General features: G+C 37.2%; 1 protein-coding gene across 1 annotated transcript; it reads left to right on the top strand.

Moving 5' to 3' along the window:
* Positions 1-5,262: 5,262 nt before the first annotated feature.
* botv (exostosin like glycosyltransferase 3) lies at positions 5,263-17,541 on the top strand. Its single transcript, XM_088256616.1, has 8 exons — positions 5,263-5,568; positions 7,389-7,514; positions 9,044-9,196; positions 9,699-10,066; positions 10,978-12,609; positions 13,403-13,676; positions 15,947-16,051; positions 17,187-17,541. The coding sequence occupies exons 1-8, from the start codon at positions 5,413-5,415 to the stop codon at positions 17,289-17,291; spliced, it is 2,919 nt and encodes a 972-aa protein (XP_088112742.1). The 5' UTR covers positions 5,263-5,412; the 3' UTR covers positions 17,292-17,541.
* Positions 17,542-27,747: the final 10,206 nt, after the last annotated feature.

Here is a 27,747-nt window from a genome sequence, read left to right as displayed (position 1 = left end):
TACCTTTTTTGGGGTGTAATTTTAATGCCGAATGTGTGTTTTAAAGTACGTCATTAAAAAGTTTGCATAATATTGTGAATTATAGTAATTCGTAATAAGTGGTGAAGTAATTTTGTATGTTTCCGCGCAATATTTCATTTTTAACGTGCTGTCATATTTTTATATGTCCATTCAAGGTTACGAATTTCTTTGCTTAACCATTTCCACAGTTTCCTTTTCTTCAATTAAATTACAGTAAACCGCCTTTGAGGTAGTATTTTACGAAAATGGCGGTACATATATCGCTCACCCCTTTCAACAACGTCACATATAAAAAAACTTGATTTTTCAGGAGATCGTTTTTAAAGTTTAAGAATATATATATATATATATATATATATAATAAAACCCTTATCCGCACCCAAATGGTGCATAGGGCACTGTCATATAAACGCAGTATTATCTTGATCGTTTATACATGAAGGAAAGGTGATCAGCCCTCCGCTTCAGGTACCAGTCCATGGCAATGTTGAATAAATATTATAGTGAAAAATCACTAATATTTATTTTACCCCCCTTGGGAATCGAACCCGGAACCTCCAGAACGGTAGCCGAGCGTGCTGACCATTACACTACGAAGGCGGACATACATACACTAAGAATATAATGAAATGTATTAAAAATAAATATCAAGCCACTTATTGAACTTTTTACTGTGCAACAGATCTTTTGAGGTAAAACCTGAATGTTTTTTCTCCATTTGAAAAATATTTAGTATATTTCAAAAAATAATTAAACAATACCTTTTCTTCAAAATGCAAAAACAACACTTTCTGCCCTGTAGCGGGTAAATATTAAGTTAAAAATATGCTGCTTTTGCTGGGAAGTAGTACATTTTCTGGGCATTCTGAAAACATGCATAAAAAAATTACGATTTTTGATATATGACGTTGTTGAAAAGAGTGAGCGATATAAACTATCCACAATTATTTTTGACAGATATTATATAAGCAAGTGTTTGAGAAAGATGTCCAGCTCATTTTATATTTCATATTTATCAATAAATTTGAAGAAAAAAAAAAATCATTAATATTTTGCTGGTTTTCAATATCAATCATATTTATACTGCATGTATTATTTGACTGGATCAGAATTTTGTATAGGATATATATTTTTACTACTTGTAAAATAAAATTTGTTTTTAACCACTTTTATTTTTGGTACTTTTCTCCAACCGGTTTCGACAAGAACCTTGTCATCTTCGGGGATTATAAAGTGTACTTGTTTTATAAAATGTGCCACAATGTATCTGCAAAAAACCATTCAAGAAATTATATTTATACAAGTTAAATTTAAACAATATGGTCAATTGAAATTTAGGTTTTAAAATATGATATTTTACACCACTAAAAGCATTTTTTACTTGGTAAATACCACTAATGCTTCAAATCTATTGTGACACGTGTTTCCATATATTCCGCATCATTTTCAAACGGAATGTATCAATACACGTGTCACAATAGATTTTAAGAAGTAGTGGTACCAAATAAAACTTATTTTATTTATTGTTTCGGCATTAACTTTGTGGTAAGACATGTTACAATGACTAAAGAAAACACTTCGTTTTTTACCACTTGAGTTTTATTATAGACTACATGTTTCAGAAGTTAAACTTCCATCATTCAGGTCTGTATAATAACTAAAATATAAAATATAAAATTGTTCTATAAATAAGGAGAGGGGAAAGTAAGGGGAAGGGGTTAGTCAAGGGATGGAGTTTGAAATCAAAGGAAAAATGGAAAGCAATGGTGAAGAATTTTGAAACAATATATTATTTAATAAATTATTATAAGAATTCAGGTTTTTTTGGATTTCTAAATTTTACTTTATTTATTCATTTTTACTTTCCCCTCTCCTTATTTATAGAACAATTTTATATTTTATATTTCAGTTATTATACAGACCTGAATGATGGAAGTTTAACTTCTGAAACATGTAGTCTATAATAAAACTCAAGTGGTAAAAAACGAAGTGTTTTCTTTAATCATTGTAAATAAAACTTTAATAAAAAATTAGTAGATTTTATTACAAAGTGTGTGATCATATTTTAAAATCAATGCATAAGATCACATTCTGTCCAATTTCAAAGTGCAATAAAAATGAATTTAAACGCAACCAATGTTCAAATTAACAAACCTTTTAAATAACATATTTTTATTATACCAACTCGTTGAATTTTCTAAACGACTGACTTTAAACATGCATATTATCATTTTTGCATGGTGTAATTATATACTGAATAAATAATGGTTTTTAATTTTTAAATAACGATGGTTGTTTTTATTCGTATACAGCTAAGAAATTTTAATTTTAATCATATTAGTTTGTAAGATTGAAATAATCATAGGCGCAAATCGATTGAAAATAATTCTATTAAAAAAACTGTTTTTACTAGATACTGTAAGGGCGTTTGTGCACTACACGGAATTTACCGTCCGGCACTTCAGTTAGCGTAAAAAAAAGATGATTGGCTTGGATTGGTTTGTGCTTCTGTCTTTCTTTCTTCGGATCGGTGCGCTTGATCAGTGCATGATCACGGTGCGCGTAAATTTGATCACGCTGAACTATCATAGACGCTTTTATTTTTCAAAACCGGAATGCCGGACGGTAAAATTCTAGGTAGTGCACAAGCGGCTTAAGGCTAATTCCCGGATCTTTCTCACGGAAACTATTTGTCTTAAAATGTACTTTGAAATTCCTCTTTTTTAGAGTCTGAAATACGCTGGAGGAGTATAGAAACAAATTCTGAAGTTAAGAATGTCGGGGTTGCCATACTAAAATATGTATAATGATTCTGGTCCGCCTCCGTAGTGTAATGGTCAGCGTGCTCGGCTACCGTTGTGGAGGTCCCGGGTTCGATTCCCAGAGGGAGGTCTAATAAATATAAGTGATTTTTTCACTCTAATATTTATTCAATATTACCCTGGACTGGTACCTGAAGCGGAGAGCTGATCACCTTTCCTTCGTGTTTTAATGATCAAGATAACACTGCGTTTATATGATGCAGTGCCCTATGCACCATTGGGGTGCGGATAAGGGTTCGAATGAATGAATGATTCTGGAAGTTAAAGTTCGCAATGATTCGGGAAGTTTGGAACAGTCAAGAGAAGTGATCAATTTTTTAAAAAAGGAAGAACCCGCAAAGCCTTTATTTTAGAAGCTTGTCTGCAGGTAGGGTAGTTAGGAAAGTGAATGTATATGTGAATAATACATTACAAGCACCCAGACCAATTGAAGATTTATATTTTTTAAATTCATTTTGCAATTGGCAGGAATCGCACCCACAATGCCAGTTTCGCAAGTCAAGCGTCTACTCGACTAGGCCACGGCGCCTGACAATGGCATTGAACTTGACAAAAATTGTCAAAATTGACTTGTTAGACAAGAATGATTGTGAACTATCTTGACAAAGAGCATAATTGTCAACCTCTCAGTTTGTTCCTAAACCCCTCAGTACAATTATTTGTCAATGAGTACCTACATACATATTTTGAGATTCATAAAATTGTTGTTTTTCTCTATTGAATTAAGATTTACATTTTCCTACTGTATATTTTTTATATGAATATATTTTTTTCAAATCTTGTAGCCTAATTGCATGAATTTATTGTATTATAAATGTTTTACACGACGAATGAGGGATGCGCGGTGTCATATTTTGGACGATTTTAGACCTAATATACTCAAAATGTTTTGAATTTAGCATAAATGTCTTTCGGTTGCTAATTTTAAGTAGGTGAAAAAATGTAATGAAATTGTGTTTTCGATTCAGTCCTTTTTGAAGACTATTATAAAATGTATATTTTTTAATAAAAAAATAATAAAATCACCCTACGGTTTTTCTTTTCTTTCTTCCTACATGTTATTCATTGTTTCGGCTTTCATTTTATGGTTAGGTATGATTTCATTTTTAATAAAACACTTGTTTTTTTACGACATGAGTATTTTTATTATTTAAAAAAAAGAGAAAAACATATTTGCGTTTTTATTATTTACAAAAATACTTCAATTTCACACTATTTCTGTGAGCCTAAGCGGCTCATTATTAGAAATAGGTATCAAAATGTGGTAGAGTGGGTTTGAACCGAGAAACTCTGACTCAAGAGTCCGTGACACTAACCACGGGACCACATTATATTGTTAGGACTAGTTTTGTATATATTTGAACCCTTAGATCAGTATTTCTCAATGTGGGGGATACGCCCCCTTGTGGGTGTTCCAGAAGACTTAGATGGCATAAGAAGCCCAAAGAGACAGATAGAAGTGCTAAGAAGTAAGATATATATTTTTATATATTCCCTCTTTCTATGATAGGACATTCTGGCAATTTTGTTTTCCCCTTTGGTGAGAAATTTTGATAGGGGGGCGCCAGACTAAAATAGTTTGGGAACCTGTGCCGTAGAGGAAAGCTGTGTAGTAGCTCCAGAAACTAGTCATAACATTACTGACTCAAGTGGTGAAAACAAATATTTTATTTATAATTCTTCGTACATAATATTATACTCCCGACATTTTGAGTGTGTCCAAATCCTTGTTCACAAATCTGGGTTTCTCCACTTAAGAATTATTTATATAGACATCTCAACGCACATGAAGAAGAATATGTTAGTCTGGGTATTTACATGGGTTGCGACCTGTCATAGATTGGTTTAAGTGAACAATTAATACAAGTAACATTTACCATTGTAACCATGGTTGACAACCACACTACTCAAATTTTGAAGCATGCTATATTTTTACTAAAAATTACAACTGCGGGTGTGGTATGAGTGGAAAAAGATTGATATCTGAATGATGCGTAATTGACGTTAGTTTTTTTTTAAATGTCTAATCTTTCTCCACAAGTTATTATTATTATTATTACAAATATTTTTTAGGGAAGAAATATGGTCAATTGGAAATAAAGAAACATTGAAAAAATGTATAAACACGAGTGGAAAGGAGAACGGAACGTTTAGGAGCTGTTTCGGACTGCCCAAAATAGGAATACCTTCTCATAAGTAATAGTCAACGTTAGGGGGACCCGACATGACACAAAAATAGAAAACAAATTGAATTTGCGGGAGTCAAACTGATGACGCTAGTTTTACAGCAAGCATCTGATGTTTGCTATACGTAGAAATTTTTCAAAATACTGAAAATAAGGTATTTATTTAGGTACTTTATCACTTTTTGTTGTTGTTTTTGTTTATGTCATGAAATGTCTATGACAATTTTTTTGTTATAGCAACACTCGTTTTAATGTCAAAGTGATTTTTGATAGGTCCTTACGATGAGCAGTGTTTGCGACATATTTTCGTGATTATTTCAACTCCGGGACGTCCATCATGACTTGAACAGCGTTCTGAAAAAAATCGGCATTAAAAATTTGCCATGTCGACGTACGAGAACGTCGGGGGCTTCCACCACACAAGCTTTAAGGATGCAATTTGCCAGTGGCTCGGACACATGAAGCTTTCCAGGATTATCATCCTAGTGTCTGTAATATTATTCATAGTTCCTCTAGTAACACATTACTACTTATCTAAGGTAAGGATCGTCGTACATATAGTTTGCTAAAATCCTTGTTATATACTTAATTTTGTACAATACAAGTCATCATTATGTAGGGAGCACTTGTCTATATCGCCTGTATATTTTTAATTGAAAAAAAGTGGCTAATTTTTTTCGTCGTGGTTTTATGCAAGAGTGTTTAACCAATGCGTTCTACCCGTCCTAACCTATGGCGCGGAAACAATGACTCTGACCAAGCAATCCTCCCATAAGTTGCAAGTTGCACAGAGGAGCACGGAGCGAATTATGCTCGGAATAACATTAAGAGACAAAAAAAGGAAGGATTGGATCCGACGCCAGACACAGGTCTGTGACGTGGTAGAGCGAATCGCTTGGCTGAAGTGGAAATGGGCCGGTCACATAGCCAGAATGACCGACGACAGATGGACGAAACGCGTTCTGGTGTGGAGACCGAGGAACCAGAGGCCTCGAGGACGTCCACCGATGAGATGGGTGGACGACATCGGGAAGTTTGCTGGAAGACAGTGAATGGGGACGGCGCAGGATCGGGAGGAGTGGAGGCGGAAGGGGGAGGCCTTTGTCCAGCAGTGGACCTCAACGGGCTGATATGATGATGATGTTTTATGCAAGCGTAATTTGTAATGGCACGATCAGGTATGCCAAATACTTGAAAGTGGTCAGGTTAGGAGTCGTAACAATCGGCGGGTATGTATGAGGAGATGCATGAACGTGGAAGAGGCGAAGAATGTTTGCAAGGACAGAGTGGTGTGGCGCTCTATTCTCTCTGCCTACCGCTGCGGGGAAGTGGCGTGATGGTTAGGTAGTTAGTTAGTTTTTTAATTTGACACGGAAGCGTGTTTAGCTACCGTACTGGAGGTCCCGGGTTCGATTTCAGAGGGGGTGTCAAATAAATATATGTGCTAGTAATGTCAGTATTTAACCACTCACCGAGATTTTTGTCTACTGGTTTCGAGACGTACCCGTCTCTTCGTCAGGCCAATAGTGCTATGGTAGTGAAGGGTAGTATTGTTTGCATGCTGTGGTAGTGATTGTCCTGACGAATAGACGGGTACGTCTCGAAACCGGTAGACATAAAAATCTCTTACTTACTTACTTATAACCCTTATCCGTACCCAATGGTGCATAGGGCACTGCTTCGAATTGACGCAGTGTTATCTTGATCATTAACTTACATGAAGGCAAGGTGATCACTCTTGCGCTTCAGGAACCAGTACAGGGTAATATGAAATAAATATTGCAGTGCAAAATCACTAATATTTATTTTCACCCCCCTGGGAATCGAACCCGGGACCTCCAGCACCGTAGCTAAACACGCTGACCATTACACCACAGAGGCGGACAATTCGGTGAGTAAAAATCTCGGTGAGTGGGTATACACTAATATAAGTAACATTTTTGTAAAAAATGGTAGTAATATTACCTACCATACTATGCCTCCATGGTGTAATGGTCAGCACGCTCGGCTACTGTTCTGGAGGTCCCGGGTTCGATTCCCAGGGGGGGGGGTCAAATAAATATAAGTGAGTTTTTCACTGTAATATTTATTCAATATTACCCTGGACTGGTACCTGAAGCGCAAGAGTGATCATCTTGCCTTCATGTAAGTAATGATCATGAAAACACTGCGTCAATTCGATGCAGTGCCCTATGCACCATTGGGTGGGGATAAGGGGTTATAAGTATAACCCTGGACTGGTACCTGAAGCGGGGGGCTGGCTCATCCGCACCCGATGGTCGTTAACACATGAAGGAAAAGTGATTTGAAGAAGAAGAAGAAGATTATTATTATTATTATTAATAAGTGTATTTTTCAGGTTGAGTCCAACCCAACAAATGTGGACATACATCTGACAAGAACCAAACTGGAAACGTTTGAAGATTTTTCTTCTTTTACGGCGGCTGATTTGAAATCAAGGATAGAAGAAATGCTAAGAATAAAGGTATAATTATTCACAACATTTTGAGTGTGTCCAAATACTTGTTCAAAAAATCTGGATTATCTCCAATTACAGGAGTTATTTTCATATTGTTTAAATATTTGTCCGCCTCCGTAGTGTAATGGTCAGCACGCTCGGCTACCGTTCTGGAGGTCCCGGGTTCGATTCCCAAGGGGGGTAAAATAAATATAAGTGATTTTTTGGCTGTCATATTTATTAAATATTACCCTGGACTGGTACCTGAAGCGGAGGGCTGATCACCTTTCCTTCATGTGTAAACGATCAAGATAACATTGCGTTTATATGATGCAGTGCCCTATGCACCATTGGGGTGCGGATAAGGGTTTTATTATTATTATTATTAAATATTAATATCCAAATATATCCAAATATTATTGTAAATAAATTATCTGGTCAAATTATAAGCTTAAATAATTAAAATGAAAATGATATTTTCTGGAATTTCTCACATACTAATAAAAGAGTTTCTGCTAAAAAAAAAAGCTTCTTTTCATGTCACCAATAGATGTCTCTAGTGTGGTTCTAGTGATTCAAGAACAATGTTTCAAAATTGTTTCATACATATAAAGAACTTCCAAGAATTTGAGTAGTGTGGTTGTCAATAATCACTTAAACCAGCCTATGACGGTCGTCAGCCCCGTAAATGCCCAGACTTCCATTTTCTTCTTCATCTTTGATGAGATGTCAAAAAATAATATAGTTATCGTTTGGATTATTTTAGTAGCGACACTGATGTCTTCTTCGTGGCTTACAATCTGATGATTGGTTTGCTCCTTTCACGGACAGTCTTCACCCGGCCCTATCCTCCACTCGTCAATGTTAACTATACCATATCGCTCACTCCTTTCAACAACGTCAAATATAAAAAATCGTCCATTTTTCAGTTGTGCATGTTTTCGGAATGCCCAAAAAATGTACTATGTCCCAGCAAAAGCGGCATATTTTTAACTTAATATTTACCCGCCACAGGGCAGAAATTGTTATTTTTGCATTTTGAAGAAAAGGTATTGTTTAATTATTATTTTAAATATACTAAATATTTTTCAAGTGGAGAAAAAACCTTCAGGTTTTTCCTCAAAAGATCTGTTGCACAGTAAAAAGTTCAATAAGTGGCTCGATATTTAGTTTTAATACATTTCATTATATTTTTAAACTTTAAAAACGATCTCCTGAAAAATCAAAAAAAAAATCAATAAAAAAAAACCAAGGTCTTTTCTCCATTTGAAAAATATTTAATTTATTCAAAAAAACAATTAAACAATACCTTTTCTTCAAAATGCAAAAACAACACTTTCTGCCCTGTAGCGGGTAAATATTAAGTTAAAAATATGCCGCTTTTGCTGGGATATAGTACATTTTCTGGGAATTCTGAAAACATGCACAAGTGAAAATTGAAGATTTTTGATTTATGACGTTCTTGAAAGGAGTGAGCGATGTGAGAAATGAATGTCAGTACTAAAACGGTTGAAATTACAGCATCTGGGGATTTCAACTTGTGTTGTTTGTCACAGGGATCAGTGTCCACGGAACTGAGGGACTTGGAGGCCAAGAGACAGCGTCTGCAGCAGGAGCTGTCCTCGCAGAACAGCCGGATAGAGGTCCTGAAGCAGGAACTGCTGCGCCACCAGATGGAGCTGGACAGATTAAAAATTAGCGTCGAACAGGTAAATTTCTAATATGAAAAAAGCTCACCATATTTTGAATGTATCCTAATCTTTTGTGTTTGTTATTCTGGGTTTGTATCCGCTTAGGAGTTTTTTTTAAATATTGATATCGCCCACTCCTTTCAAGAACATCATAAATAAAAAAACTTGATTTTTCAGGAGAACGTTTTAAAAGTTTAAAAATATAATACAATGTATTAAATATAAATATCAAGCCACTTATTGAACTTTTTACTACGCAACAGTTATTTTTAGGTAAAACCTGAATGTTTTTTCTCCATTTGAAAAATATTTAGTGTATTCAAAAAAATAATTAAATAATACCTTTTCTTCGAAATGCAAAAACAATTTTGCTGGGATATAGTACATTTTCTGAGCATTCCGAAAACATGCACAACTGAAAATTGACGCTTTTTGATTTATGACGTTCTTGAAAGGAGTGAGCGACATGTAAAAAAATATCTCTCATCAATTAGTAAAAATCTTTTCCGACGCGTCCCAGGCGCAGGTGGCCCAGAAGGAGGCGCGGCTGCGCAACACGCCGGACTTGGCGCCGCCGCGGCAGCTGCTGGCCGCGGCGGCGCCCGCGCGCCGCGCCGCGCCCGCCGCGCTCGCCGCGCGCGCCTGCCGCATGTTCTCCTGCTTCGACCACTCGCGCTGCTCGCTCACCTCCGGCTTCCCCGTGTTCCTGTACGACCCGGAGCGCTGGCCGGCCGTGCGCGAGGCGTACGACGTGGACGGCTTCCTCAAGACCACGGTCAAGCAGACGCTCGGGTACAACGCGCACATCACCCGCGAGCCGGCCGAGGCGTGCATCTTCGTTGTGCTCGTCGGGGAGGCGCTGCTCAGCAAGCCTGCGGACAACGTGAGGTAGGTCTCTCTCTTCCTCCTGTTCCATCCTCAGATTCAGGAAGCCTAGATGCTTCTGTATGACAGCCTTCAATATTCAATCAATATAAATCAAGAGAAGGTCTGACAGGAAGCCTAGATGCTGTTGTATCAGAATCTGGGAATGCAGTGGGACAGCTTTCAATATATTCCATCCTCAGCTACCTTACTGTCTAACTGACTAACATTCTCTATAATTACGATGCACCCGCTCGCAAACGAAGTCACGTCCTTGGAGGACCACTACTAGACTCGGAGAAGGTGAAGCTCCTACCACTTAGGCAGGTCGTGAGCTACATGACTCATGTAGGTCTTGACAGTGAGCTATGACATAACAGAGGGAGGTCGCGGTGACTTAAGGGATGCAAGATCCCTTGACCTCATAATAAAAATAAAAATAAAAAACTAACTTACCTCTAATCCCTTTCACTGCTTACACTGGGGGAATTCTAGAAAATTTGTTGGTGGTTTTACCAACTTGTGTTTATTTAGATTGGCAGTGACTGTTTTTCTCTGTCTTATTCCTCATCACTGAGGGTTGTGACCCTTGTGAAAGCAATGACTCGATGTAGCGCCCCAACCACCTTAACTTGATCGCTCTATCGTGTGGGGGATCTTCCTCTCCCTCTCTCCCCTCCAGGCTACCCATCACAACCAGTCGTTCCAGGCTATCCTCGTTGCCACGCCCAAAAATTTACTTTATAAAGGTCAACATTTTTATCTAGTAACTTATAAACCTCTTTTGGGAGTGAAGAAAAAAAATGTTTTGCGGTAGGTAGTCTTAGTTTTAGAAATGTCATAATGTTTTCGTAATTGTTCTGAGAAAATTAAGTCATTTAAAGAGAGTAGACACTTTGTTTTATAATTTTGCTTAATAAATATATCATTTTCAGATATCATCAGTCCGTCACGACGGACACTGATGATGAAAACACTCCAAAAGATGGCGGCGATTCACACTCCACGTCCAAACCGGAATCCCCGTTGAACATCACCATGCTGCACAACCTTCCTTACTGGGGCGGAGACGGCAGGAACCACGTTCTCCTAAACTTTGCCAGGCGGGATCTGAGCGTCGGCTCCGGGAACGTCTTCCTGGACGCGAACACGGGCAGGGCTATGGTGGTCCAATCCACGTATTTACAAGACCAGTTCCGGCCGGGATACGATCTGATCGTGCCGCCGATGCTTGGCCCCCCTGGCGGCGACGTCTGGCACGAATGCTCACCCATCGTTCCGGCTAGACGGAGATACCTGATAAGCTTCCAGGGAGAACTGAAACCGACCCTGGCGAAACACAACCGAAATCGCGATGAAGAAAGCTCCTTCGATGATTACATGCAAGACATTGCAGCCTTAGATGATTTCGTCATCGAATACCTCAAGAGAATGGCGCTAGAAAAAGTGTCCATGGACAAGTTTTACTTTCAGTTTGAATGCGTTCCGGCCACGGAACAAAAAACGATCGCCCCCATCAAAGATTGGTCTCTCTGCGGCACCGATACGTCAAGAAGAAACGTGCTAAAAGATTCTACGTTTGTTTTGATCTTTGCGCCGGGAAATCCGGAATACATCAGCACTACTTTACTACAAGCGAGATTGTTCGAGGCTCTGCGATCCGGAGCTATTCCCGTGCTGCTGGGCGGAGACCAGATCCTGCTGCCGTATTCCGAGGTCATCGATTGGAAGAAATGCGCCGTCTTTCTTCCCAAAGCCCGGATAACTGAACTGCACTTCTTCCTTCGTGCCATATCCGACGGGGACCTCTTAAGCATGCGCCGCCAAGGCAGGCTCGTGTGGGAGCGGTACCTCAGCTCCGTCCAGGCCACTGTGGATACGATCGTGTCCATCATTCGCAATAGATTGAACATACCTCCAAAGCCAATCGAATCAGTCAGGGCGATATCCGTGTTCAATTCTTCCTTTGTGCCTCTGCGGACGGATCCCGTCATTCCGGATTCTGAGCCCGAAGAGTCTTTGGGACCGATCGAGGCGCCTTACGCAAGCCCTGCGTACAAGAGGAATTATACTCTAATGCTGACGCAGGGTTATGAAGTATGGAACGATTGGGGTGATCCGTTTAACCTATATCCTCAGTTGCCGTTCGATTTAGTTCTGCCGTCTGATGCCAAGTTCATAGGTTCGCAGCACGGCTTCCGACCTATCGGGAAGGGTGCCGGAGGCGCCGGGAAGGAGTTCTGCGAATCTTTAGGAGGGAATCACCCGCGGGAACAGTTCACGATCGTCATGTTGACTTACGAGAGAGAGCAGGTCTTGCTGAGCAGCTTGGCGAGGCTGTACGGGCTGCCTTACCTGAACAAGGTGGTCGTGGTGTGGAACTCCCCCAAGCCCCCGACTGAAGATCTGCGGTGGCCCGATATCGGAGTCCCAGTGGTCGTCGTCAAGGCGCTGAGGAACTCCCTCAATAACCGGTTCCTGCCGTACGATGTGATCGAAACGGAGGCCATCCTGTCAGTGGATGATGATGCACATCTGAGGCATGATGAGATCATGTTTGGATTCAGGTAATATCCTATTATTATTCTTCTGTGTCTTTCATTATTTGAGAGTAATATTCTTTGTTGTGGGCAGCTCTTAACAGCGCCTCGACAGTCCTGATCCCCATCCAATCTCATATATTCTGGAGCCAGGAGATCTTCCTTTTGTGCACACCTCATCGACCCTCTATTAGATGCAATAGCTCATACCAAGCTAGGACACAAATTGCCCAACCCTCTTCTAGTGGAACGAAAGGCCTGTTAACGACAATCAGCAGTCCGGCTTCTCCTGAGGAGTGCAACGTGGTTTCCTTCCAGCAATCACCAAATGCTGGCGAGTTCCTGACTAGATTATCCCTCCTGTTCCCAACACAGATTAAAGTAAAACATCTTTTTTTAAGTTAGAAGAAACAAAAATCCACTTAATGATTTTTAAACCTTGGATATAATAACCAAGGTCAATAATAATTGCGACTCCCAAAAAAATAAAAAATAATAATAATTAGCTCCTCTACTCTTAGCACATGCCCCAGATAAGACACCTTCTGGACCTTGATACCAGTCAGCAACTGTTTCCCTGCTCTTGTTCTTTGGAGCACATTTGCGTTGATGATCATATCGGTCCATGGAATGCGTAGTATTCTAAAATGTAGCTAATTGGTTCATAGTGCTGATCTTGATGAGTGGAATGTGTAGCATTATACGATGTATAAGATTCCGGACCTTGATATCAGTCAGCAACTGTCTCCTTGCTCTGGCCCTTTGGGACACATATGCGCTGCCGACGGAAGATGAGGTGATAAGGCTCGTGTGTTGGCAGGGTGTGGCGGGAGCACCGGGAGCGCGTGGTGGGGTTCCCGGGGCGCTACCACGCGTGGGACGCGGCGCACGCAGGCTGGCTGTACAACTCCAACTACAGCTGCGAGCTGTCCATGGTGCTGACGGGCGCGGCCTTCCTGCACCGCCACTACGCCTTCCTGTACTGGCGCTGGCTGCCGCAGGCCGTGCGCGACAAGGTGGACGAGTACATGAACTGCGAGGACATCGCCATGAACTTCCTCGTCGCGCACGTCACCCGACAGCCCCCCGTCAAGGTAACACAAACACTTATCTATTCAAACTGAACTGTGAGGACATCGCCATGAACTCCCTTGTCCTGCACGTCTTTGACAGCCCCCAGTCAAGATTAGCACAATCACTTATCCATATAAACTCAACACTTATCTATTCAAACTCAACTGTTATTTAGTAAAACTCAACCGTTATTTATAATATCTCATTAGTTATCTAAATATGCTCAACTGTTATTTAGTAAAACTCAACCGTTATTTATAATATCTCATTAGTTATCTAAATATGCTCAACTGTTATTTAGTAAAACTCAACCGTTATTTATAATATCTCATTAGTTATCTAAATATGCTCAACTGTTATTTAGTAAAACTCAACCGTTATTTATAATAACTCATCAGTTATCTATATCGTAGTCATACAGGAGAAAGTGACCAAGTGCATTGTTTTACAAAAACGCGATCATTGATTATTTGATATCTTACTAGCTTAATATTGCCCTGAACAAAATCCCAAAGGATTTTAAACTTGGAAGTATAATATATTGACTAGTTAAAAACGACTAACTGCATTGATGTTTATTTTCTAGCCTAGCAAAAGTGACTTAAATGGCCCTCCTGAACATTTTACCTTTTGGTAGTTGGTCACTTTCTCCTGTACGACTACGATATATGCTCAACTGTTATTTAGTATAACTCATCAATTATTTATAAAAACTCAACAGTTATTTATAAAAAATCAACAGTTATCTTTAAAATTATGAAGATTGTTATTAAAATCATCAATAATTATGATTATTCAAAATTGTTAAATTATTAAGTTACCTATAAAAATCAAGTTATTTTCAAAAAGTCAATGGTTATTTAGAACAATTTAATAGTTATTTATAAAAACTCAACGGCTATCTTTAAAATTATTAATAATTATGATTATTAAAAATTATTAAGTTATCTATAGTATTCAAGTTATTTTCAAAAAGTCAACAGTTATTTATTAAAAGTCAACTGTTATTTATAAAAACTCTACTGTTATTTATGAAAACTAATTATTTAATCAGATATTTTTATAATATAAGATTTTGGTTGCGTCTAAATCCTTGTTTACAAATTTGAGTTTCTCCAATTAGGGGTTATTTTTGACATTTTGACATCTCAGCATAGCTGAAGAGGAATATGAATATAAGTCTGGGTATTTACAGGGAATGTTGGAAAATGTTGTGGCGTTCTACTGTCGAAAGATAGTTAGAGTACTTTGACCATCTTTGAGGGGAGAGAAATACAAAGTAATTTGTATTATATATATTTATTCATTTATTGAACGGCTAATTCCTTTTACATAATACGTATTTACTGTATCTTATATAAAAATACACTAATAGAGAAACAAAAAGTTCTACACATAAAATTATAATAAAATAACAAATAGTAAGCACTGGTAAATACACGTCTCCTTCACACACTATCAGCGAGCAGCGAGAGAGAGTGAAACACAACGTTTACATTTATCCATTATAACATGGAGAAGAAATGCTGAGAAAGTACAGACTTCAAGGTGGATAACAATATATTAAATAAATCTATACTTTCAAAAGTATTGGCTAACGTGTGAAGCCGCCGAATGGGAGAGAACATGGCATAGTTTGCATTATGTACAAATACTGCGAATAAAGATTTTTGCCTAGTACCTCTTTGACGCACGCTAAGCTTTATTTGATTTAGGAGATCAGGGCTGTTAAGAATTTTATATAACAGGACCAAATCAGTAATTTCCCTTCTATCACTAAGATTTATTAATTTTAGCCGCTTCATTATGCAATTATAATCTAACTCAACAATGAATATATAGTGTTGTTAGTAATACAAGCAGAGACTTCTCTCAACCTGCTCAGACATCCGCCTTCTCTCGTATAAAAGCGATATATGCTTCATCTCAACTAACCATCACGCCGCTTCTCCGCAGGGGTAGGCAGAGAGAATAGAAGGCCACACCACTCTGTCTTTGCAAACATTCTTCGCCTCTTCCACGTTCATGCATCTCCTCATACATACCCGCCGATTGTTACGACTCCTAAATGACCACTTTCAAGTATTTGGCAAACCTGATTGTGTCATGTTTTTCTTGGTCTTCCTCTGCTATCGCTAATCGTGCCATGCTAATCGTGCCATGTTCTTCTCAGTCTATCTCAATTTGAGACGCTTAAAATATAGATATATTATCTGCAAGGTGAATTATCCAGTGTTTGACGGAATAAAATTGTGTAAAATAACCTGTTTGACTGTTTGTGATGCCGCAGGTGACGTCCCGGTGGACCTTCCGCTGTCCCGGCTGCCCGGTGTCCCTATCCGAGGACGAGACGCACTTCAACGAGAGACACAAGTGCATCAACTTCTTCACACAAGTCAGTATTGTCTTATAACTAACTAAGTAACCATCACGCCGCTTCCTCGCAGAGGTAGGCAGAGAGAATAGAACGCCACACCACTCTGTCTTTGCAAACATTCTTCGCCTCTTACACATCCATGCATCTTCTCATACATACCCGCCAATTGTTACGACTCCTAACCTGACCACTTTCAAGTATTTGGCATACCTGATCGTGCCATGTTTTTTTCATGTCTTATGATCATATTAATAATTGTATGGAAGCGAAACCTGGACTATCGGGCAGGTAGAATGGGGGCGGCCGAAGGCATTTGAGATGTGGTGCTACAGGCGCATGTTGGGGATTCATCAGCCGGAACATGTAGGGAACAACGAGGTATCAAGCAGTACTGGGGAGTCTAGATGTTTACTAAGTAAAGTAGCCAAATGGATAGGCCATAATATAAGGCACCCAGGCCTGCGTCTTACCATTGCGGAAGGCATGTGCGAAGGCACAAACTACAGAGGACTACAACATTTTGAGTGTGTCCAAATACTTATTCACAAAATCTGGATTATCTCCAATTACAGCAGTTATTTTCATATTATTTTTTGACATCTCATCAAAGATGAAGAAGAATATGGAAGTCTGGGCATTTACGGGGCTGACGACCGTCATAGGCTGGTTTAAGTGATCACTTTACACACGTGTAACATTCACCAATTCTACCCATTATTGACAACCACACTACTCAAATTCTTGGAAGTTCAATATATATATGAACCAATTTTGAACCATTATTCTTGAATCACTAGAACTTCACTAGAGACATCTATTGATGAGATGAAAAAATCTTTTTATTCATCAGAAACTCTTTGATTAGTATGTGAGGTCCGATCTTGGATTATAATCACACACATGAGAAATGCCAGAAAATATTATTTGAGTTTATAATTTGACCAGATAATTTATTTACAACATTTTGATATGAAAAATACTCCTATAATCGGAGATAATCCAAATTTGTGAACAAGTATTTGGACACACTCATGTTTCAAATTATGCCATCTTTATTAGTGGTGCAATGGGTTAATGAAAAACTCCCCGACAACAATGTGTTAATACAATTTGTACCCAATGTGAAATTTTTAATTGTGTCTATCTGTTCCAGGTTTTTGGATACATGCCGCTTTTAAATACGCAATATCGCGCTGACTCCATTTTGTTCAAGACTCGGATCCCACACGACAAACAGAAGTGCTTCAAATTCATATAAAAGCTGTCACAAACTCAATCAAGCTGTTTGAAAATAATTTATAATAATTTGTCTTCAGACACTGCATTACCGTAGAACGGGGCTACTTGAACTTTGATGTGTTACTTGAGCCCAGTACAAAAAAGAGATTTTAATCTGTATTTGGTCTACAATAATGAACACATTGTGACAATAAGTCGCTCACTCCTTTCAAGAACGTCATAAATCAAAAAACTTGATTTTTCAGGAGAACGTTTTTAAAGTTTAAAAATATAACACAATGTATTAAAAATAAATATCAAGCCACTTATTAAACTTTTTACTGTGTAAAATAAAATATGGAACAAAGGCAAAATAAAAAATTGTAAAAACTCATCTCTTTAGGTAAAACCTGAAGGTTTATTCTCCACTTGAAAAATATTTAATATATTAAAAAGAATAATTAAACAATACCTTTTCTTCAAAATGCAAAAACAACATTTTCTGCCCTGTAGCGGGTAAATATTAAGTTAAAAATATGCCTCTTTTGCTGGGATATAGTACATTTTCTGGGCATTCCGAAAACATGCACAACTGAAAATTGACGATTTTCGATTTATGACGTTCTTGAAAGGAGTGAGCGAAGTGTCACCTGTCAGGGAAACAATGAATCATGTCATACGTTCATTATTGTAGACCGAATACAGATCTATTTTTTTTTGTACTGGGCTCAAGTAACACATCAAAGTTCAAGTAGCCCCGTTCTATGGAACTCATCTTAAGAATGAGTAGTCCACTTGTAAACCACGTTATGTTTAAAAATTTAGATTTTTAGCCGGTAGAAGATCAAATCTTCTGTCAATTTGAGCTTTATTAAGAGGTTTTAGAAAGTGAACTGTCGATCGGAATAGCGAGTTTTGTAAGGTGAGGTGGGGTACATACATGAGGTGGGGACGACAACGAAGGCGATACTGGAATGATCATGTAAACAGAATGTCAGATGACAGACTTCCACGTATCGCCCTTCAAGGAATCCCTGAAGGATGCAGACCCCCAGGCAGACCTCCGAAAATATGGAAAGACAGCTGGGAGTCAACATCCCAAGAGCTACAAGCGGGGTCACAAACAGATCCTTAGGATATAGAAAAAGAAGATGAAGAAGAAGAAGAAGATTGATTTTTCTATTCCATTTAATTCCTAACTAAAATATGGACTCTTATATTTTTAATTATCTACCGATTGGTGCCATTTTCTAAAAAACTTAATTTTTTAACATGACCTGGTTTGCAAATGGTGTATTAACATTACAGGTGTCCCAACTTGAGATAAAATATCTATCATTCTTCACGAAGGAAGTCTGAGCATGCCAGGGCTTACGACCTGGCATTTGGCCGGCTTGAGTGGTCGCTTTATACACTCGTGTGACGTTCACCATACTGCCCATTATTGAACAACCATATTGCAGTAATTTTTGAAACTTTGAAACTATTCCTTTCATAAGAGAGTAGTTATTTTATAGATTTGGAAGTGTGCCTAATAGTGGCGCCATCACTTGATAAAATTGTGAAATATATGTATCTTACTCCATCACTTATTCATTATTTAACATCCATATTGCATTAATTTTTGAAATTTATATATATGCAATGCTGGTGGAACACTTTCACATTCTAGTTCTTACCATGTCTGGTGAACGTCGTTTAAAGTGATCACTTAGGTCAGCCAAATGCAAGTCAGTGCAATAGTAAAAGAACTTTTATTTGAATTTCAACAAGATTTGGAGAAAAATGAATGCAATCTTCCAGTTTTTTATATTGTATTTTTGGATAATTCTATTTTTATTTGTATACCTCCGATATGGTCAGAAATTGACAATTTCTTGATTACTGGCATATTTTGAATGATCCTCGGTTAGGTCTATGTAAGTTGCGAGTCGGTTGCTCTTCTTCTTACTTTAATATTCCCTCTGATGTGGATAGACCGACTCTGGCCGTCACAATTCCCATGACTTGGGAATAGTCCCAATATGGCCAATGTCTGTACCCGACGGATTCTCCAGTTCTTTGGACACGTTGCGCGTGGCAATGAGGATAGCCTGGAACGACTGGTTGCGATCGATAGCCTGGAGGGGAAGAGAGAGAGAGAAAGATACCCACACGGTGGAGCGATCAAGTTAAGGTGGTTGGAGCGCTACATGCAGCGCAGTCAAGGGATAACTGGAGAAGAGTCATTGCTTCCACAAGGGTCACAACCCTCAGTAATGAGGAATAAGACGGAGAAGAAGGGAATATATAAAGCCAAGGAGATGGCGCGTTACAGAGTGACTTGCAGACGTCTTGTGTTGACCATATGCTCCACCTAGGTAGCGAACATGGGAAAAAGGAAAATATGAACCTTATATTGAGTTATCATCTCAGAATGATATGAAAGATGCTTTTTTTTATACTTTTTTAATACAATTTTTTTTGTGTTTCATTTAATAATAGTATGTAAAAAGAGAATGAATGCTGGGAACAGGGTGAATGGTGCACTGAAATCAGTTATAGCAAATAAAAGCAGCGGAAGCTAAACTGGCAGTACTCAACAGAGTCCTGGTACAAGCTCTAATGCATGGGAGTGAAGTATAGAAGGATGAAAGTAGACTAAATGCAGTCCATACGCCATCTCTCAGTGGGGCGAAACCATGTATGGTAGATGTTCCAGTGGTGATATAAGGAAAGAATGCAAGGCTGAAATAAGCGTTATCCATCAAATTAACAAAAGTGTGTTGAGATGGTTTGGGCAAGTGGAACAAATAAGCGAGGAAAGAACATTAAAACAAATATATGAGGCCAATGTAGATGAAAATAGGAGCATTGAAAGGCCGAGGAAAACTTGGCGTGATCAAGTGTTTCGAACACATCTATCTCAACATTTTGAGTGTGTCCGAATGCTTGTTCACAAATCTGGGTTTTCTGCACTTGAGAGTTATTTTTTTGACATCACTACATAGATGGAGAAGAATACGGAAGTCTGGGTATTTACGGGGCTTATAACCTATCATCCTCTTTAAACCCTCATCCACACCCGATAGTGTATAGGTCACTGCATCATATAAACGCAGTGTTATCTTGATCGTCAACACATGAAGGACGGGTGATTAACCCTCCCCTTCAGGTACTAGTCCAGGGTAATATTGAATAAATATTAGAGCGAAAAAATCACATTTATTTATTTGACTCCACCCCCCGGGGAATCGAACCCGGGACCTCCAGAACGGTAGCCGATCATGCTGACCATTACACTACGGAGATGGACTAACTACTAACCTATCATAATAAAATAACAATAAAACCCTTATCCGCACCCCAATGGTGCATAGGGCACTGCGTCATATAAACGCAGTGTTATCTTGATCGTTTACATATGAAGGAAAGGTGATCAGCCCTCCGCTTCAGTTACCAGTCCAGGGTAGTATTAAATAAATATTACAGTGAAAAAATCACTTTTATTTATTTTACCCCCCTTGGGAATCGAACCCAGGACCTCCAGAACGGTAGCCGAGCGTGCTGACCATTACACTACGGAGGCGGACAAAACCTATCATAGGCTGGTTTAACCACTTCCATATTCTTCTTCATCTATGTTGGGATGTAAATAAAATGTAATATTATCGGCTTCTTTTATGGATACAATTAAAAAGATATGATTTATGAAAATGCCGTAGTGCTGTCTTATAGCAGTACTTAATTTGAATAATTTTTTGCAAGTCTCGCCAGTCTTTTTACGGATCAAATGTGTTGCCATTAGTGAAATTTTATTATGTGTATTTTTATTTTATTGGATAATACTCATTTAAGACTAATTAGTTTAGACTAGGTAGGTACTTGATTTATGACAGGAGGCTCTGAAATGTACACTGTTTTTTTTATAAAAATATTTTAATATATAATTATCTATTTTAAGGACTCCATTTTTATATAAAAAATATTTGACAATTTTTATTTATTCTCTCAAACACTGGATCATTCACCCTATGGATGATATATCATTATTATAGGTGTCTCAACTTGATATAAGACATCTATCGTTTTAAATATGAAACAAGACGGAAGTCTGGGCATTTTAGGGGCTTACAACCCGACATTTTACTAGCTTAAGCCTCTAAAATAGGGGCTTTCCGAGTTACTTATTTGAAATTGAGAATAAAAAGAAAAATCACTTTTAAAAGTTTTTTTGTGTCGGGTTGTGGTCCCGTGGTTAGTGTCGCGGACTCTTATGTCGGAGTTTCTCCGTTCGGACCCACTCTACCACAATTTGATACCTATTTCTAATAATGAGCCGCTTAGGCTCACAGAAATAGTATGAAATTGAAATATTTGTGTAAATAATAAAAAAAAACACAAATATTTCTCTTTAAAAAAAAATAATTATAGTCTAATCTTAAATCAATAATATGAAAAAATATTATCAATATTTTTCTTGAAATGTCTATGTATATATATATTTATATATATATATATATATATATATATATATATATATATATATATATATATATATATATATATATATATATCTATAAAACCGCATGTACATATTCCTTATATACTCTAGCCTTCAGCTACTGAAGTGCAGTAAACTCACGTCTCTCTACAGACAAGTATAGCGATGATATTGTACTATTTTTTTGTTTTGTCTTATTGATTATGCGCTCTTACTGCACTTTAGCAGCTGTACGGCAGTGCTGTACTACAGTAAACCCCCCTATGACATTGAGATAAGTACCGCGTTATCGGAGATAATGTTTTAGAGGGTAAATGTTTTTAAATTGTATTTAAATTAAATTTAATAATGACTAATTGCAGTTATTTCCGCTGGTTAAAATGTAGAAATACAATTTAAAACAATAACTCCTTATAAAATTGTAAATAAAAACACTTGTTTTTTGATCAGCCCTTCTCTTCAGGTTCCAGTCCAGGGTAATATTGAATAAATACTAGAGTGAAAAAATCACTTATATTTATTTGACCCCCCCTGGGAATCGAACCCGGGACCTCCAGAACAGTAGCCGAGCGTGCTGACTATTACACTACATAGGCGGATATATTTACCACTTACAAACTTTATATTCATACCCGAAGATGGAAGCATCAAAAGCTTCTGAAACTAGTCGTTAAAATAAATAAACTCATGTGGTAAAAAACAAGTTTTGTACGCCTCCGTAGTGTAATAGTCAGCACGCTCGGCTAGCGTACTGGAGGTCCAGGGTTTGATTTGATAGTCAAATAAATATAAGTAATTTTTCACCCTTAACCCTTACTGGTCCAATGTGGAATCTCATTCAACATTGATTTTTTGCCATTAGGTCCCATGTCAGATGTTATTCCACATTGTTTTCATCATTAGTATTATTTATTTAAATTCCAAGCTTACATTTTTGTCACTCGTATCTATTACAATAGTATGTGGAACAGAAGACAATTTTTTTTCCAATTGGAATATAACTCTACCTAGATTTTTTTTTAATATATTTTGGGGGACCAGAAAGGGTTAATGTTTATTCAATATTACCCTGGACTGGTACCTGAAGCGGAGGGCTGATTACCCTTTCTTCGTGTGTTAATGATCAAGAAAACACTGCGTTTATATGATGCAGTGCCCTATGAACCATTAGGGTGCGGATGAGGGTTTAAAAAAAATATATTTATTCAATATTACCCTGGAATAGTACATGAAGCGGAGGGCTGATTACTTTTCCTTCATGTGTTAACAACGATCAAGATAACACTGCGTTTATATGATGCAGTGCCCTATGCACCATCGGATGCGGATAAGGGTTTGAATGGTAAAAAACAAGTGTTTTCATTTATAATTTTATCATGTTTTACCTCAAAGTGACTGCCGAAACAATAAATAAAACCCCTTATAACATTTCCTCCGATACCGCGGCACCTATCTTAACGTTATACTAATGTGCAAAGGCATAGTCGCAAGTTAAAAACAGTAGTTTTGATATAAACGTGTTTAAAGTTAGCTTAAAATGATGCTTTTTGCCAACACATGTATCAAATTAATACAATTTTGTGGATATTTGGATAATGAATATCTCGGTAAAGGAAGAGATGGAGCAAAATCTGTGATTGTATATGATAGAGGCCAGTTATAAGAATGCTTTGAGCCGTGTTATGCCAAACAGCCGCAACTTGAGTTACGGCCAGTTGCCTTTACACATCGCTCACTCCTTTCAAGAACGTCATAAATCAAAAAACTTGATTTTTCAGGAGAACGTTTTTAAAGTTTAAAAATATACTACAATGTGTTAAAAATAAATATCAAGCAACTTAGTGAACTTTTTACTGTGCAACAGATCTTTTTAGGTAAAACCTAAAGGTTTTTTCTCCATTTGAAAAATATTTAGTATATTTTAAAAAATAATTAAACAATACCTTTTCTTCAAAATGCAAAAACAACACTTTCTGCCCTGTAGCGGGTAAATATTGAGTTAAAAATATGCCCTTTTGCTGGGATATAGTACATTTTCAGGGCATTCTGAAAACATGCACAACTGAAAATTTACGATTTTTGATTTATGACGTTCTTGAAAGGAGTGAGCGACATTAGTATAGGGAGTTTACTGTACTTGTGTTTTCCTATGTACGATTGGGTAGATTGTTTGTTATTGATGTAACTATTTATATAAGTAGTGAATTTATCATAGCATAATATTTGTGAGAGACTTTTGGTGTCTTTTGTACGATGCATAGTTATTTTGTATATACTGTTAAAATGTAATGTTTTTATACTTGGGAAATATCATTAATGTACATTGATCAATAAATGTGAATAAAATAATGTTTTTTGTATATTATTTTTTGACATTTCATCAAAGATGAAGAAGAATATGGAAGTCTGGGCATTTACGGGGCTGATAACCGTCATAGGCTGGTTTAAGTGATCACTTTGCACACATGTAACATTCACCAATTCTACCCATTATTGACAACCACACTACTCAAATTCTTGGAAGTTCTATATATATGAACCAATTTAGAAACCTTGTTCTTGAATCACTAGAACTTCACTAGAGACACCTATTGGTGAGATGTAAAGAAGCTTTTTATTAAGCAGAAACTCTTATATTAGTATGTGAGGTCCGAATCCTCACATGAGAAACGCCAGAAAATACCATTTTCATTTTTATTATTAAGCTTATAATTTGACCAGATAATTTATTTACAACATTTTGAGTGTGTCCAAATACTTGTAATTGGAGATAATCCAGATTTTGTGAACAAGTATTTGGACACACTCAAAATGTTGTAAATAAATTATCTGGTCAAATTATAAGCTTAAAATAATAAAATGAAAATGTTATTTTTCTGGCGTTTTTTCTCATGTGTGTGATTATAATCCAGGATTCGGACCTCACATACTAATATAAGAGTTTCTGCTTAGTGAAAAGCTTTTTTACATCTCACCAATAGATGTCTCTAGTGAAGTTCTAGTGATTCAAGAACAAGGTTTCTAAATTGGTTATAATAAATACATTTATATCAACTTAAAACAATTTCCGGAAATTTAAGTAGTGTGGTTGTCAATCATGGGTAGAATTGTTAATGTTACATGTATATACGTAAAACGTATTTGTCAAACGTTTAAAGCGATCACTTAAACCAGCCTACAACGGGTCATAAGGCCTGTAATTATTCAGACTTCTATATTACTTCATCTATGTCGAAATTTCAACAAAAAATCTTGACGTTTGTATTTTACTCATTACGCCTACATATAGGCAATTATTAAAGCGATTATGCTACGCATTTTGCCTAAGCACAGGCGCAAATCCACAAAAAGCATCGCGGTGAACGTTCATTGAACGATTTATCTGAAAACATCTTCCTGCGTAAAACGATTTTTCACCTATGCAGACGAAAAAAGTATTCAACATCATAGTAAAAATATAAGGCATAGATAAAAACAATATTCGGCCACGTTTTTCAATGGTTGAATTAAGACAAATTTTAACGACAAACTTTTTCAAGTTTTTAGATTTTTTCTGAAGGATCAGACAAATGTGTGGAAAATCATAACTAACTAACTAAGTAACCATCACGCCACTTCCCCGCAGGGGTAGGCAGAGAGAATAGAACGTCACACCACTCTGTCCTTGCAAACGTTCTTCGCCTCTTCCACGTTCATGCATCTCCTCATACATACCCGCCGATTGTTACGACTCCTAACCTAACCATTTTCCATTGTATGATAGAATTAAAAACGAAGATATAAGAAAGGAATGTAAGGCTGAACGAGGAATAATTGAAAATATTAGGAAGAGTTCTTTAAGATGTTATGGACGTGTGGAGCGAATGGATAACGAGAGAATAACTAAGAAAATATGTGTAGAGAATGTGAACGGGAAAACAGAACGAGGACGGTCGAAAAAGACTTGGCACGATCAGATCAATCAGAACCTAAAATCTGGTGGTGCCAAAAGTCTGCGTAATCGGAGGGCATGTATGACTAGATGTATGGATGTGAAGGAGGCAAGGAGTGTATGTCAGGACAGAAGAGTGTGGCGTTCCATCATTTCTGCCCACCCCTGCGGGGAAATGGCGTGATGGTAGTAGTAGTAGTAGTAGTAACGTTTTACCTTGACTTATATAACGATCTAGGCAAACCAATTGGATTCGATGAGGTGCCCTGTGCATCATTTTTGTGTGGATTTCAAAGAAGAAGAATCTGTCGGGAAATTGCCCAACACTTTAATTAGGGAACGTTTTATCAAAAACTTTGATATTTAAAAAGGCATATAATACATAGGGCACTGCACGTAACGATGCCAAGGCAAACAATACGAAGGCAAGGCAAGTCTGGCGCATTGTTTACCGGTGAAGGATCATCAATAAATAATAAATAAACTAAGCTAACGACCGTCCATAGGCTTGGTTAAGTGATCACTTCACACACGCGTAACATTCACCGATCCTACCCATGATTGACAACCACACTAATTGAAACCTCTAGATATATTGATTAAACTCGTAACACAGTATGCGCGGGTAAACAGCCATCTGTGGTGGGACGAGGAAAGCTTTTATTAAGCAGAGACTCTTTCCGTTTGTGTGTTTCTATTTGACTAGTTGATAAAGAAAATTTCTAATATTTGATAAAAACATGTAATGTAAGTTTATTATATAGTTATACTTTTATGTACATGACAGTTAATTTTTATTTTTAGTTTACTTTAGTGAAAACCTCTAATTGGAATGTTTTAATTTTTAATTTTATTAATTTATGTAATTTTTGTTTTCTGTCCGCCTCTGTAGTGTAATGGTCAGTACGCTCGGCTACCGTTCTGGAGGTCTTGGGTTCGATTCCCAGGGGGGGTAAAATAAATATAAGTGATTTTTTCACTGTAATATTTATTCAATATTACCCTGGACTGGTACCTGAAGCGGAGGGATGATCACCTTTCCTTTATATGTAAACGATCAAGATAACACTGTGTTTATATGAAGCAGTGCCCTATGCACCATTGGGGTGCGGATAAGGGTTTTATTATTATTACGTTATTTTTGTTAAATATTCTGTTGGTTTTCCAATAAAAAATATATAAAAAAGTGAGGTGTGTGAATTCTGGATTATTTTTCACTTATTTGAGAAACGCTTGAAAATATGATTTTCAATTTATTTTAGCTTATAATTTAACCAGTTAATTTATTTATAACACTTTGAGTGTGTCCAAATACTTGTCAAACTCTGTTAATGCCCAGACTTCCATATTCTTCTTCATCTGTATTGAGATGTCAAAAAAAATATATAAAAAATAACTTTTTTCTTGAATGCTTTTCGCAAACATTTTGTAACACATTTTATAAACTTTATAAAGTGAAATCACTTTCTTTTTAACTTCTTTTTGTTGGTTCTTTTCTCCAGCCGGCTTCGACAAGAACCTTGTCATCATCAGTGTTGAATATGTCCATGTTTAACCCTGATGACGAAAGGTTTTTGTTGAAACCGGTTGGAAAAAAGTACCAATAAAAAGTGGTTTAAAAAAGAACAGTTTTATTTTATAAACTTTAAAAAATAACTTCTTATCGGAGATATGTAATCCAGATTTGGACACACTCTAAATGTTGCAAACTTAGCTATTTGTAAGACCTGTTAATTATTTATTTGGGAATTTTACAGAACTTTTAAAGCAATAACTTCTCTTCAAAATGCAAAAACTATACTCTCTGCCCTATAACTGGTAAATATTTAGACAAAAATATGCCGCTTTTGCTGGGATATAGTACATTTTCTGGGCATTCCGAAAATATGCACAACTGAAAATTGACGATTTTTGATATATGACGTTGTTGAAAGGAGTGAGCGATATGTTGTGAAATATTTCACATTGTCACCTGGAAGAGGTTCGGAAGGAAATAAAAGGGGAAAAGGGAATGATCAAATCTAGAGTCCAAGATAAATTATGTTAAAATTGGGTCACACGACATTTTAATGAAGGAGAGGG

This window comes from Brachycentrus maculatus, unplaced genomic scaffold (genome assembly GCF_059751285.1).
Source record: "Brachycentrus maculatus isolate JH-2025_06_01 unplaced genomic scaffold, ASM5975128v1 h1tg000064l, whole genome shotgun sequence".
Taxonomy (NCBI): Eukaryota; Metazoa; Arthropoda; class Insecta; order Trichoptera; family Brachycentridae; genus Brachycentrus; species Brachycentrus maculatus.
Note: the sequence above shows the minus strand (reverse complement) of the source record. Positions and strands in the feature narration are given on the sequence as shown.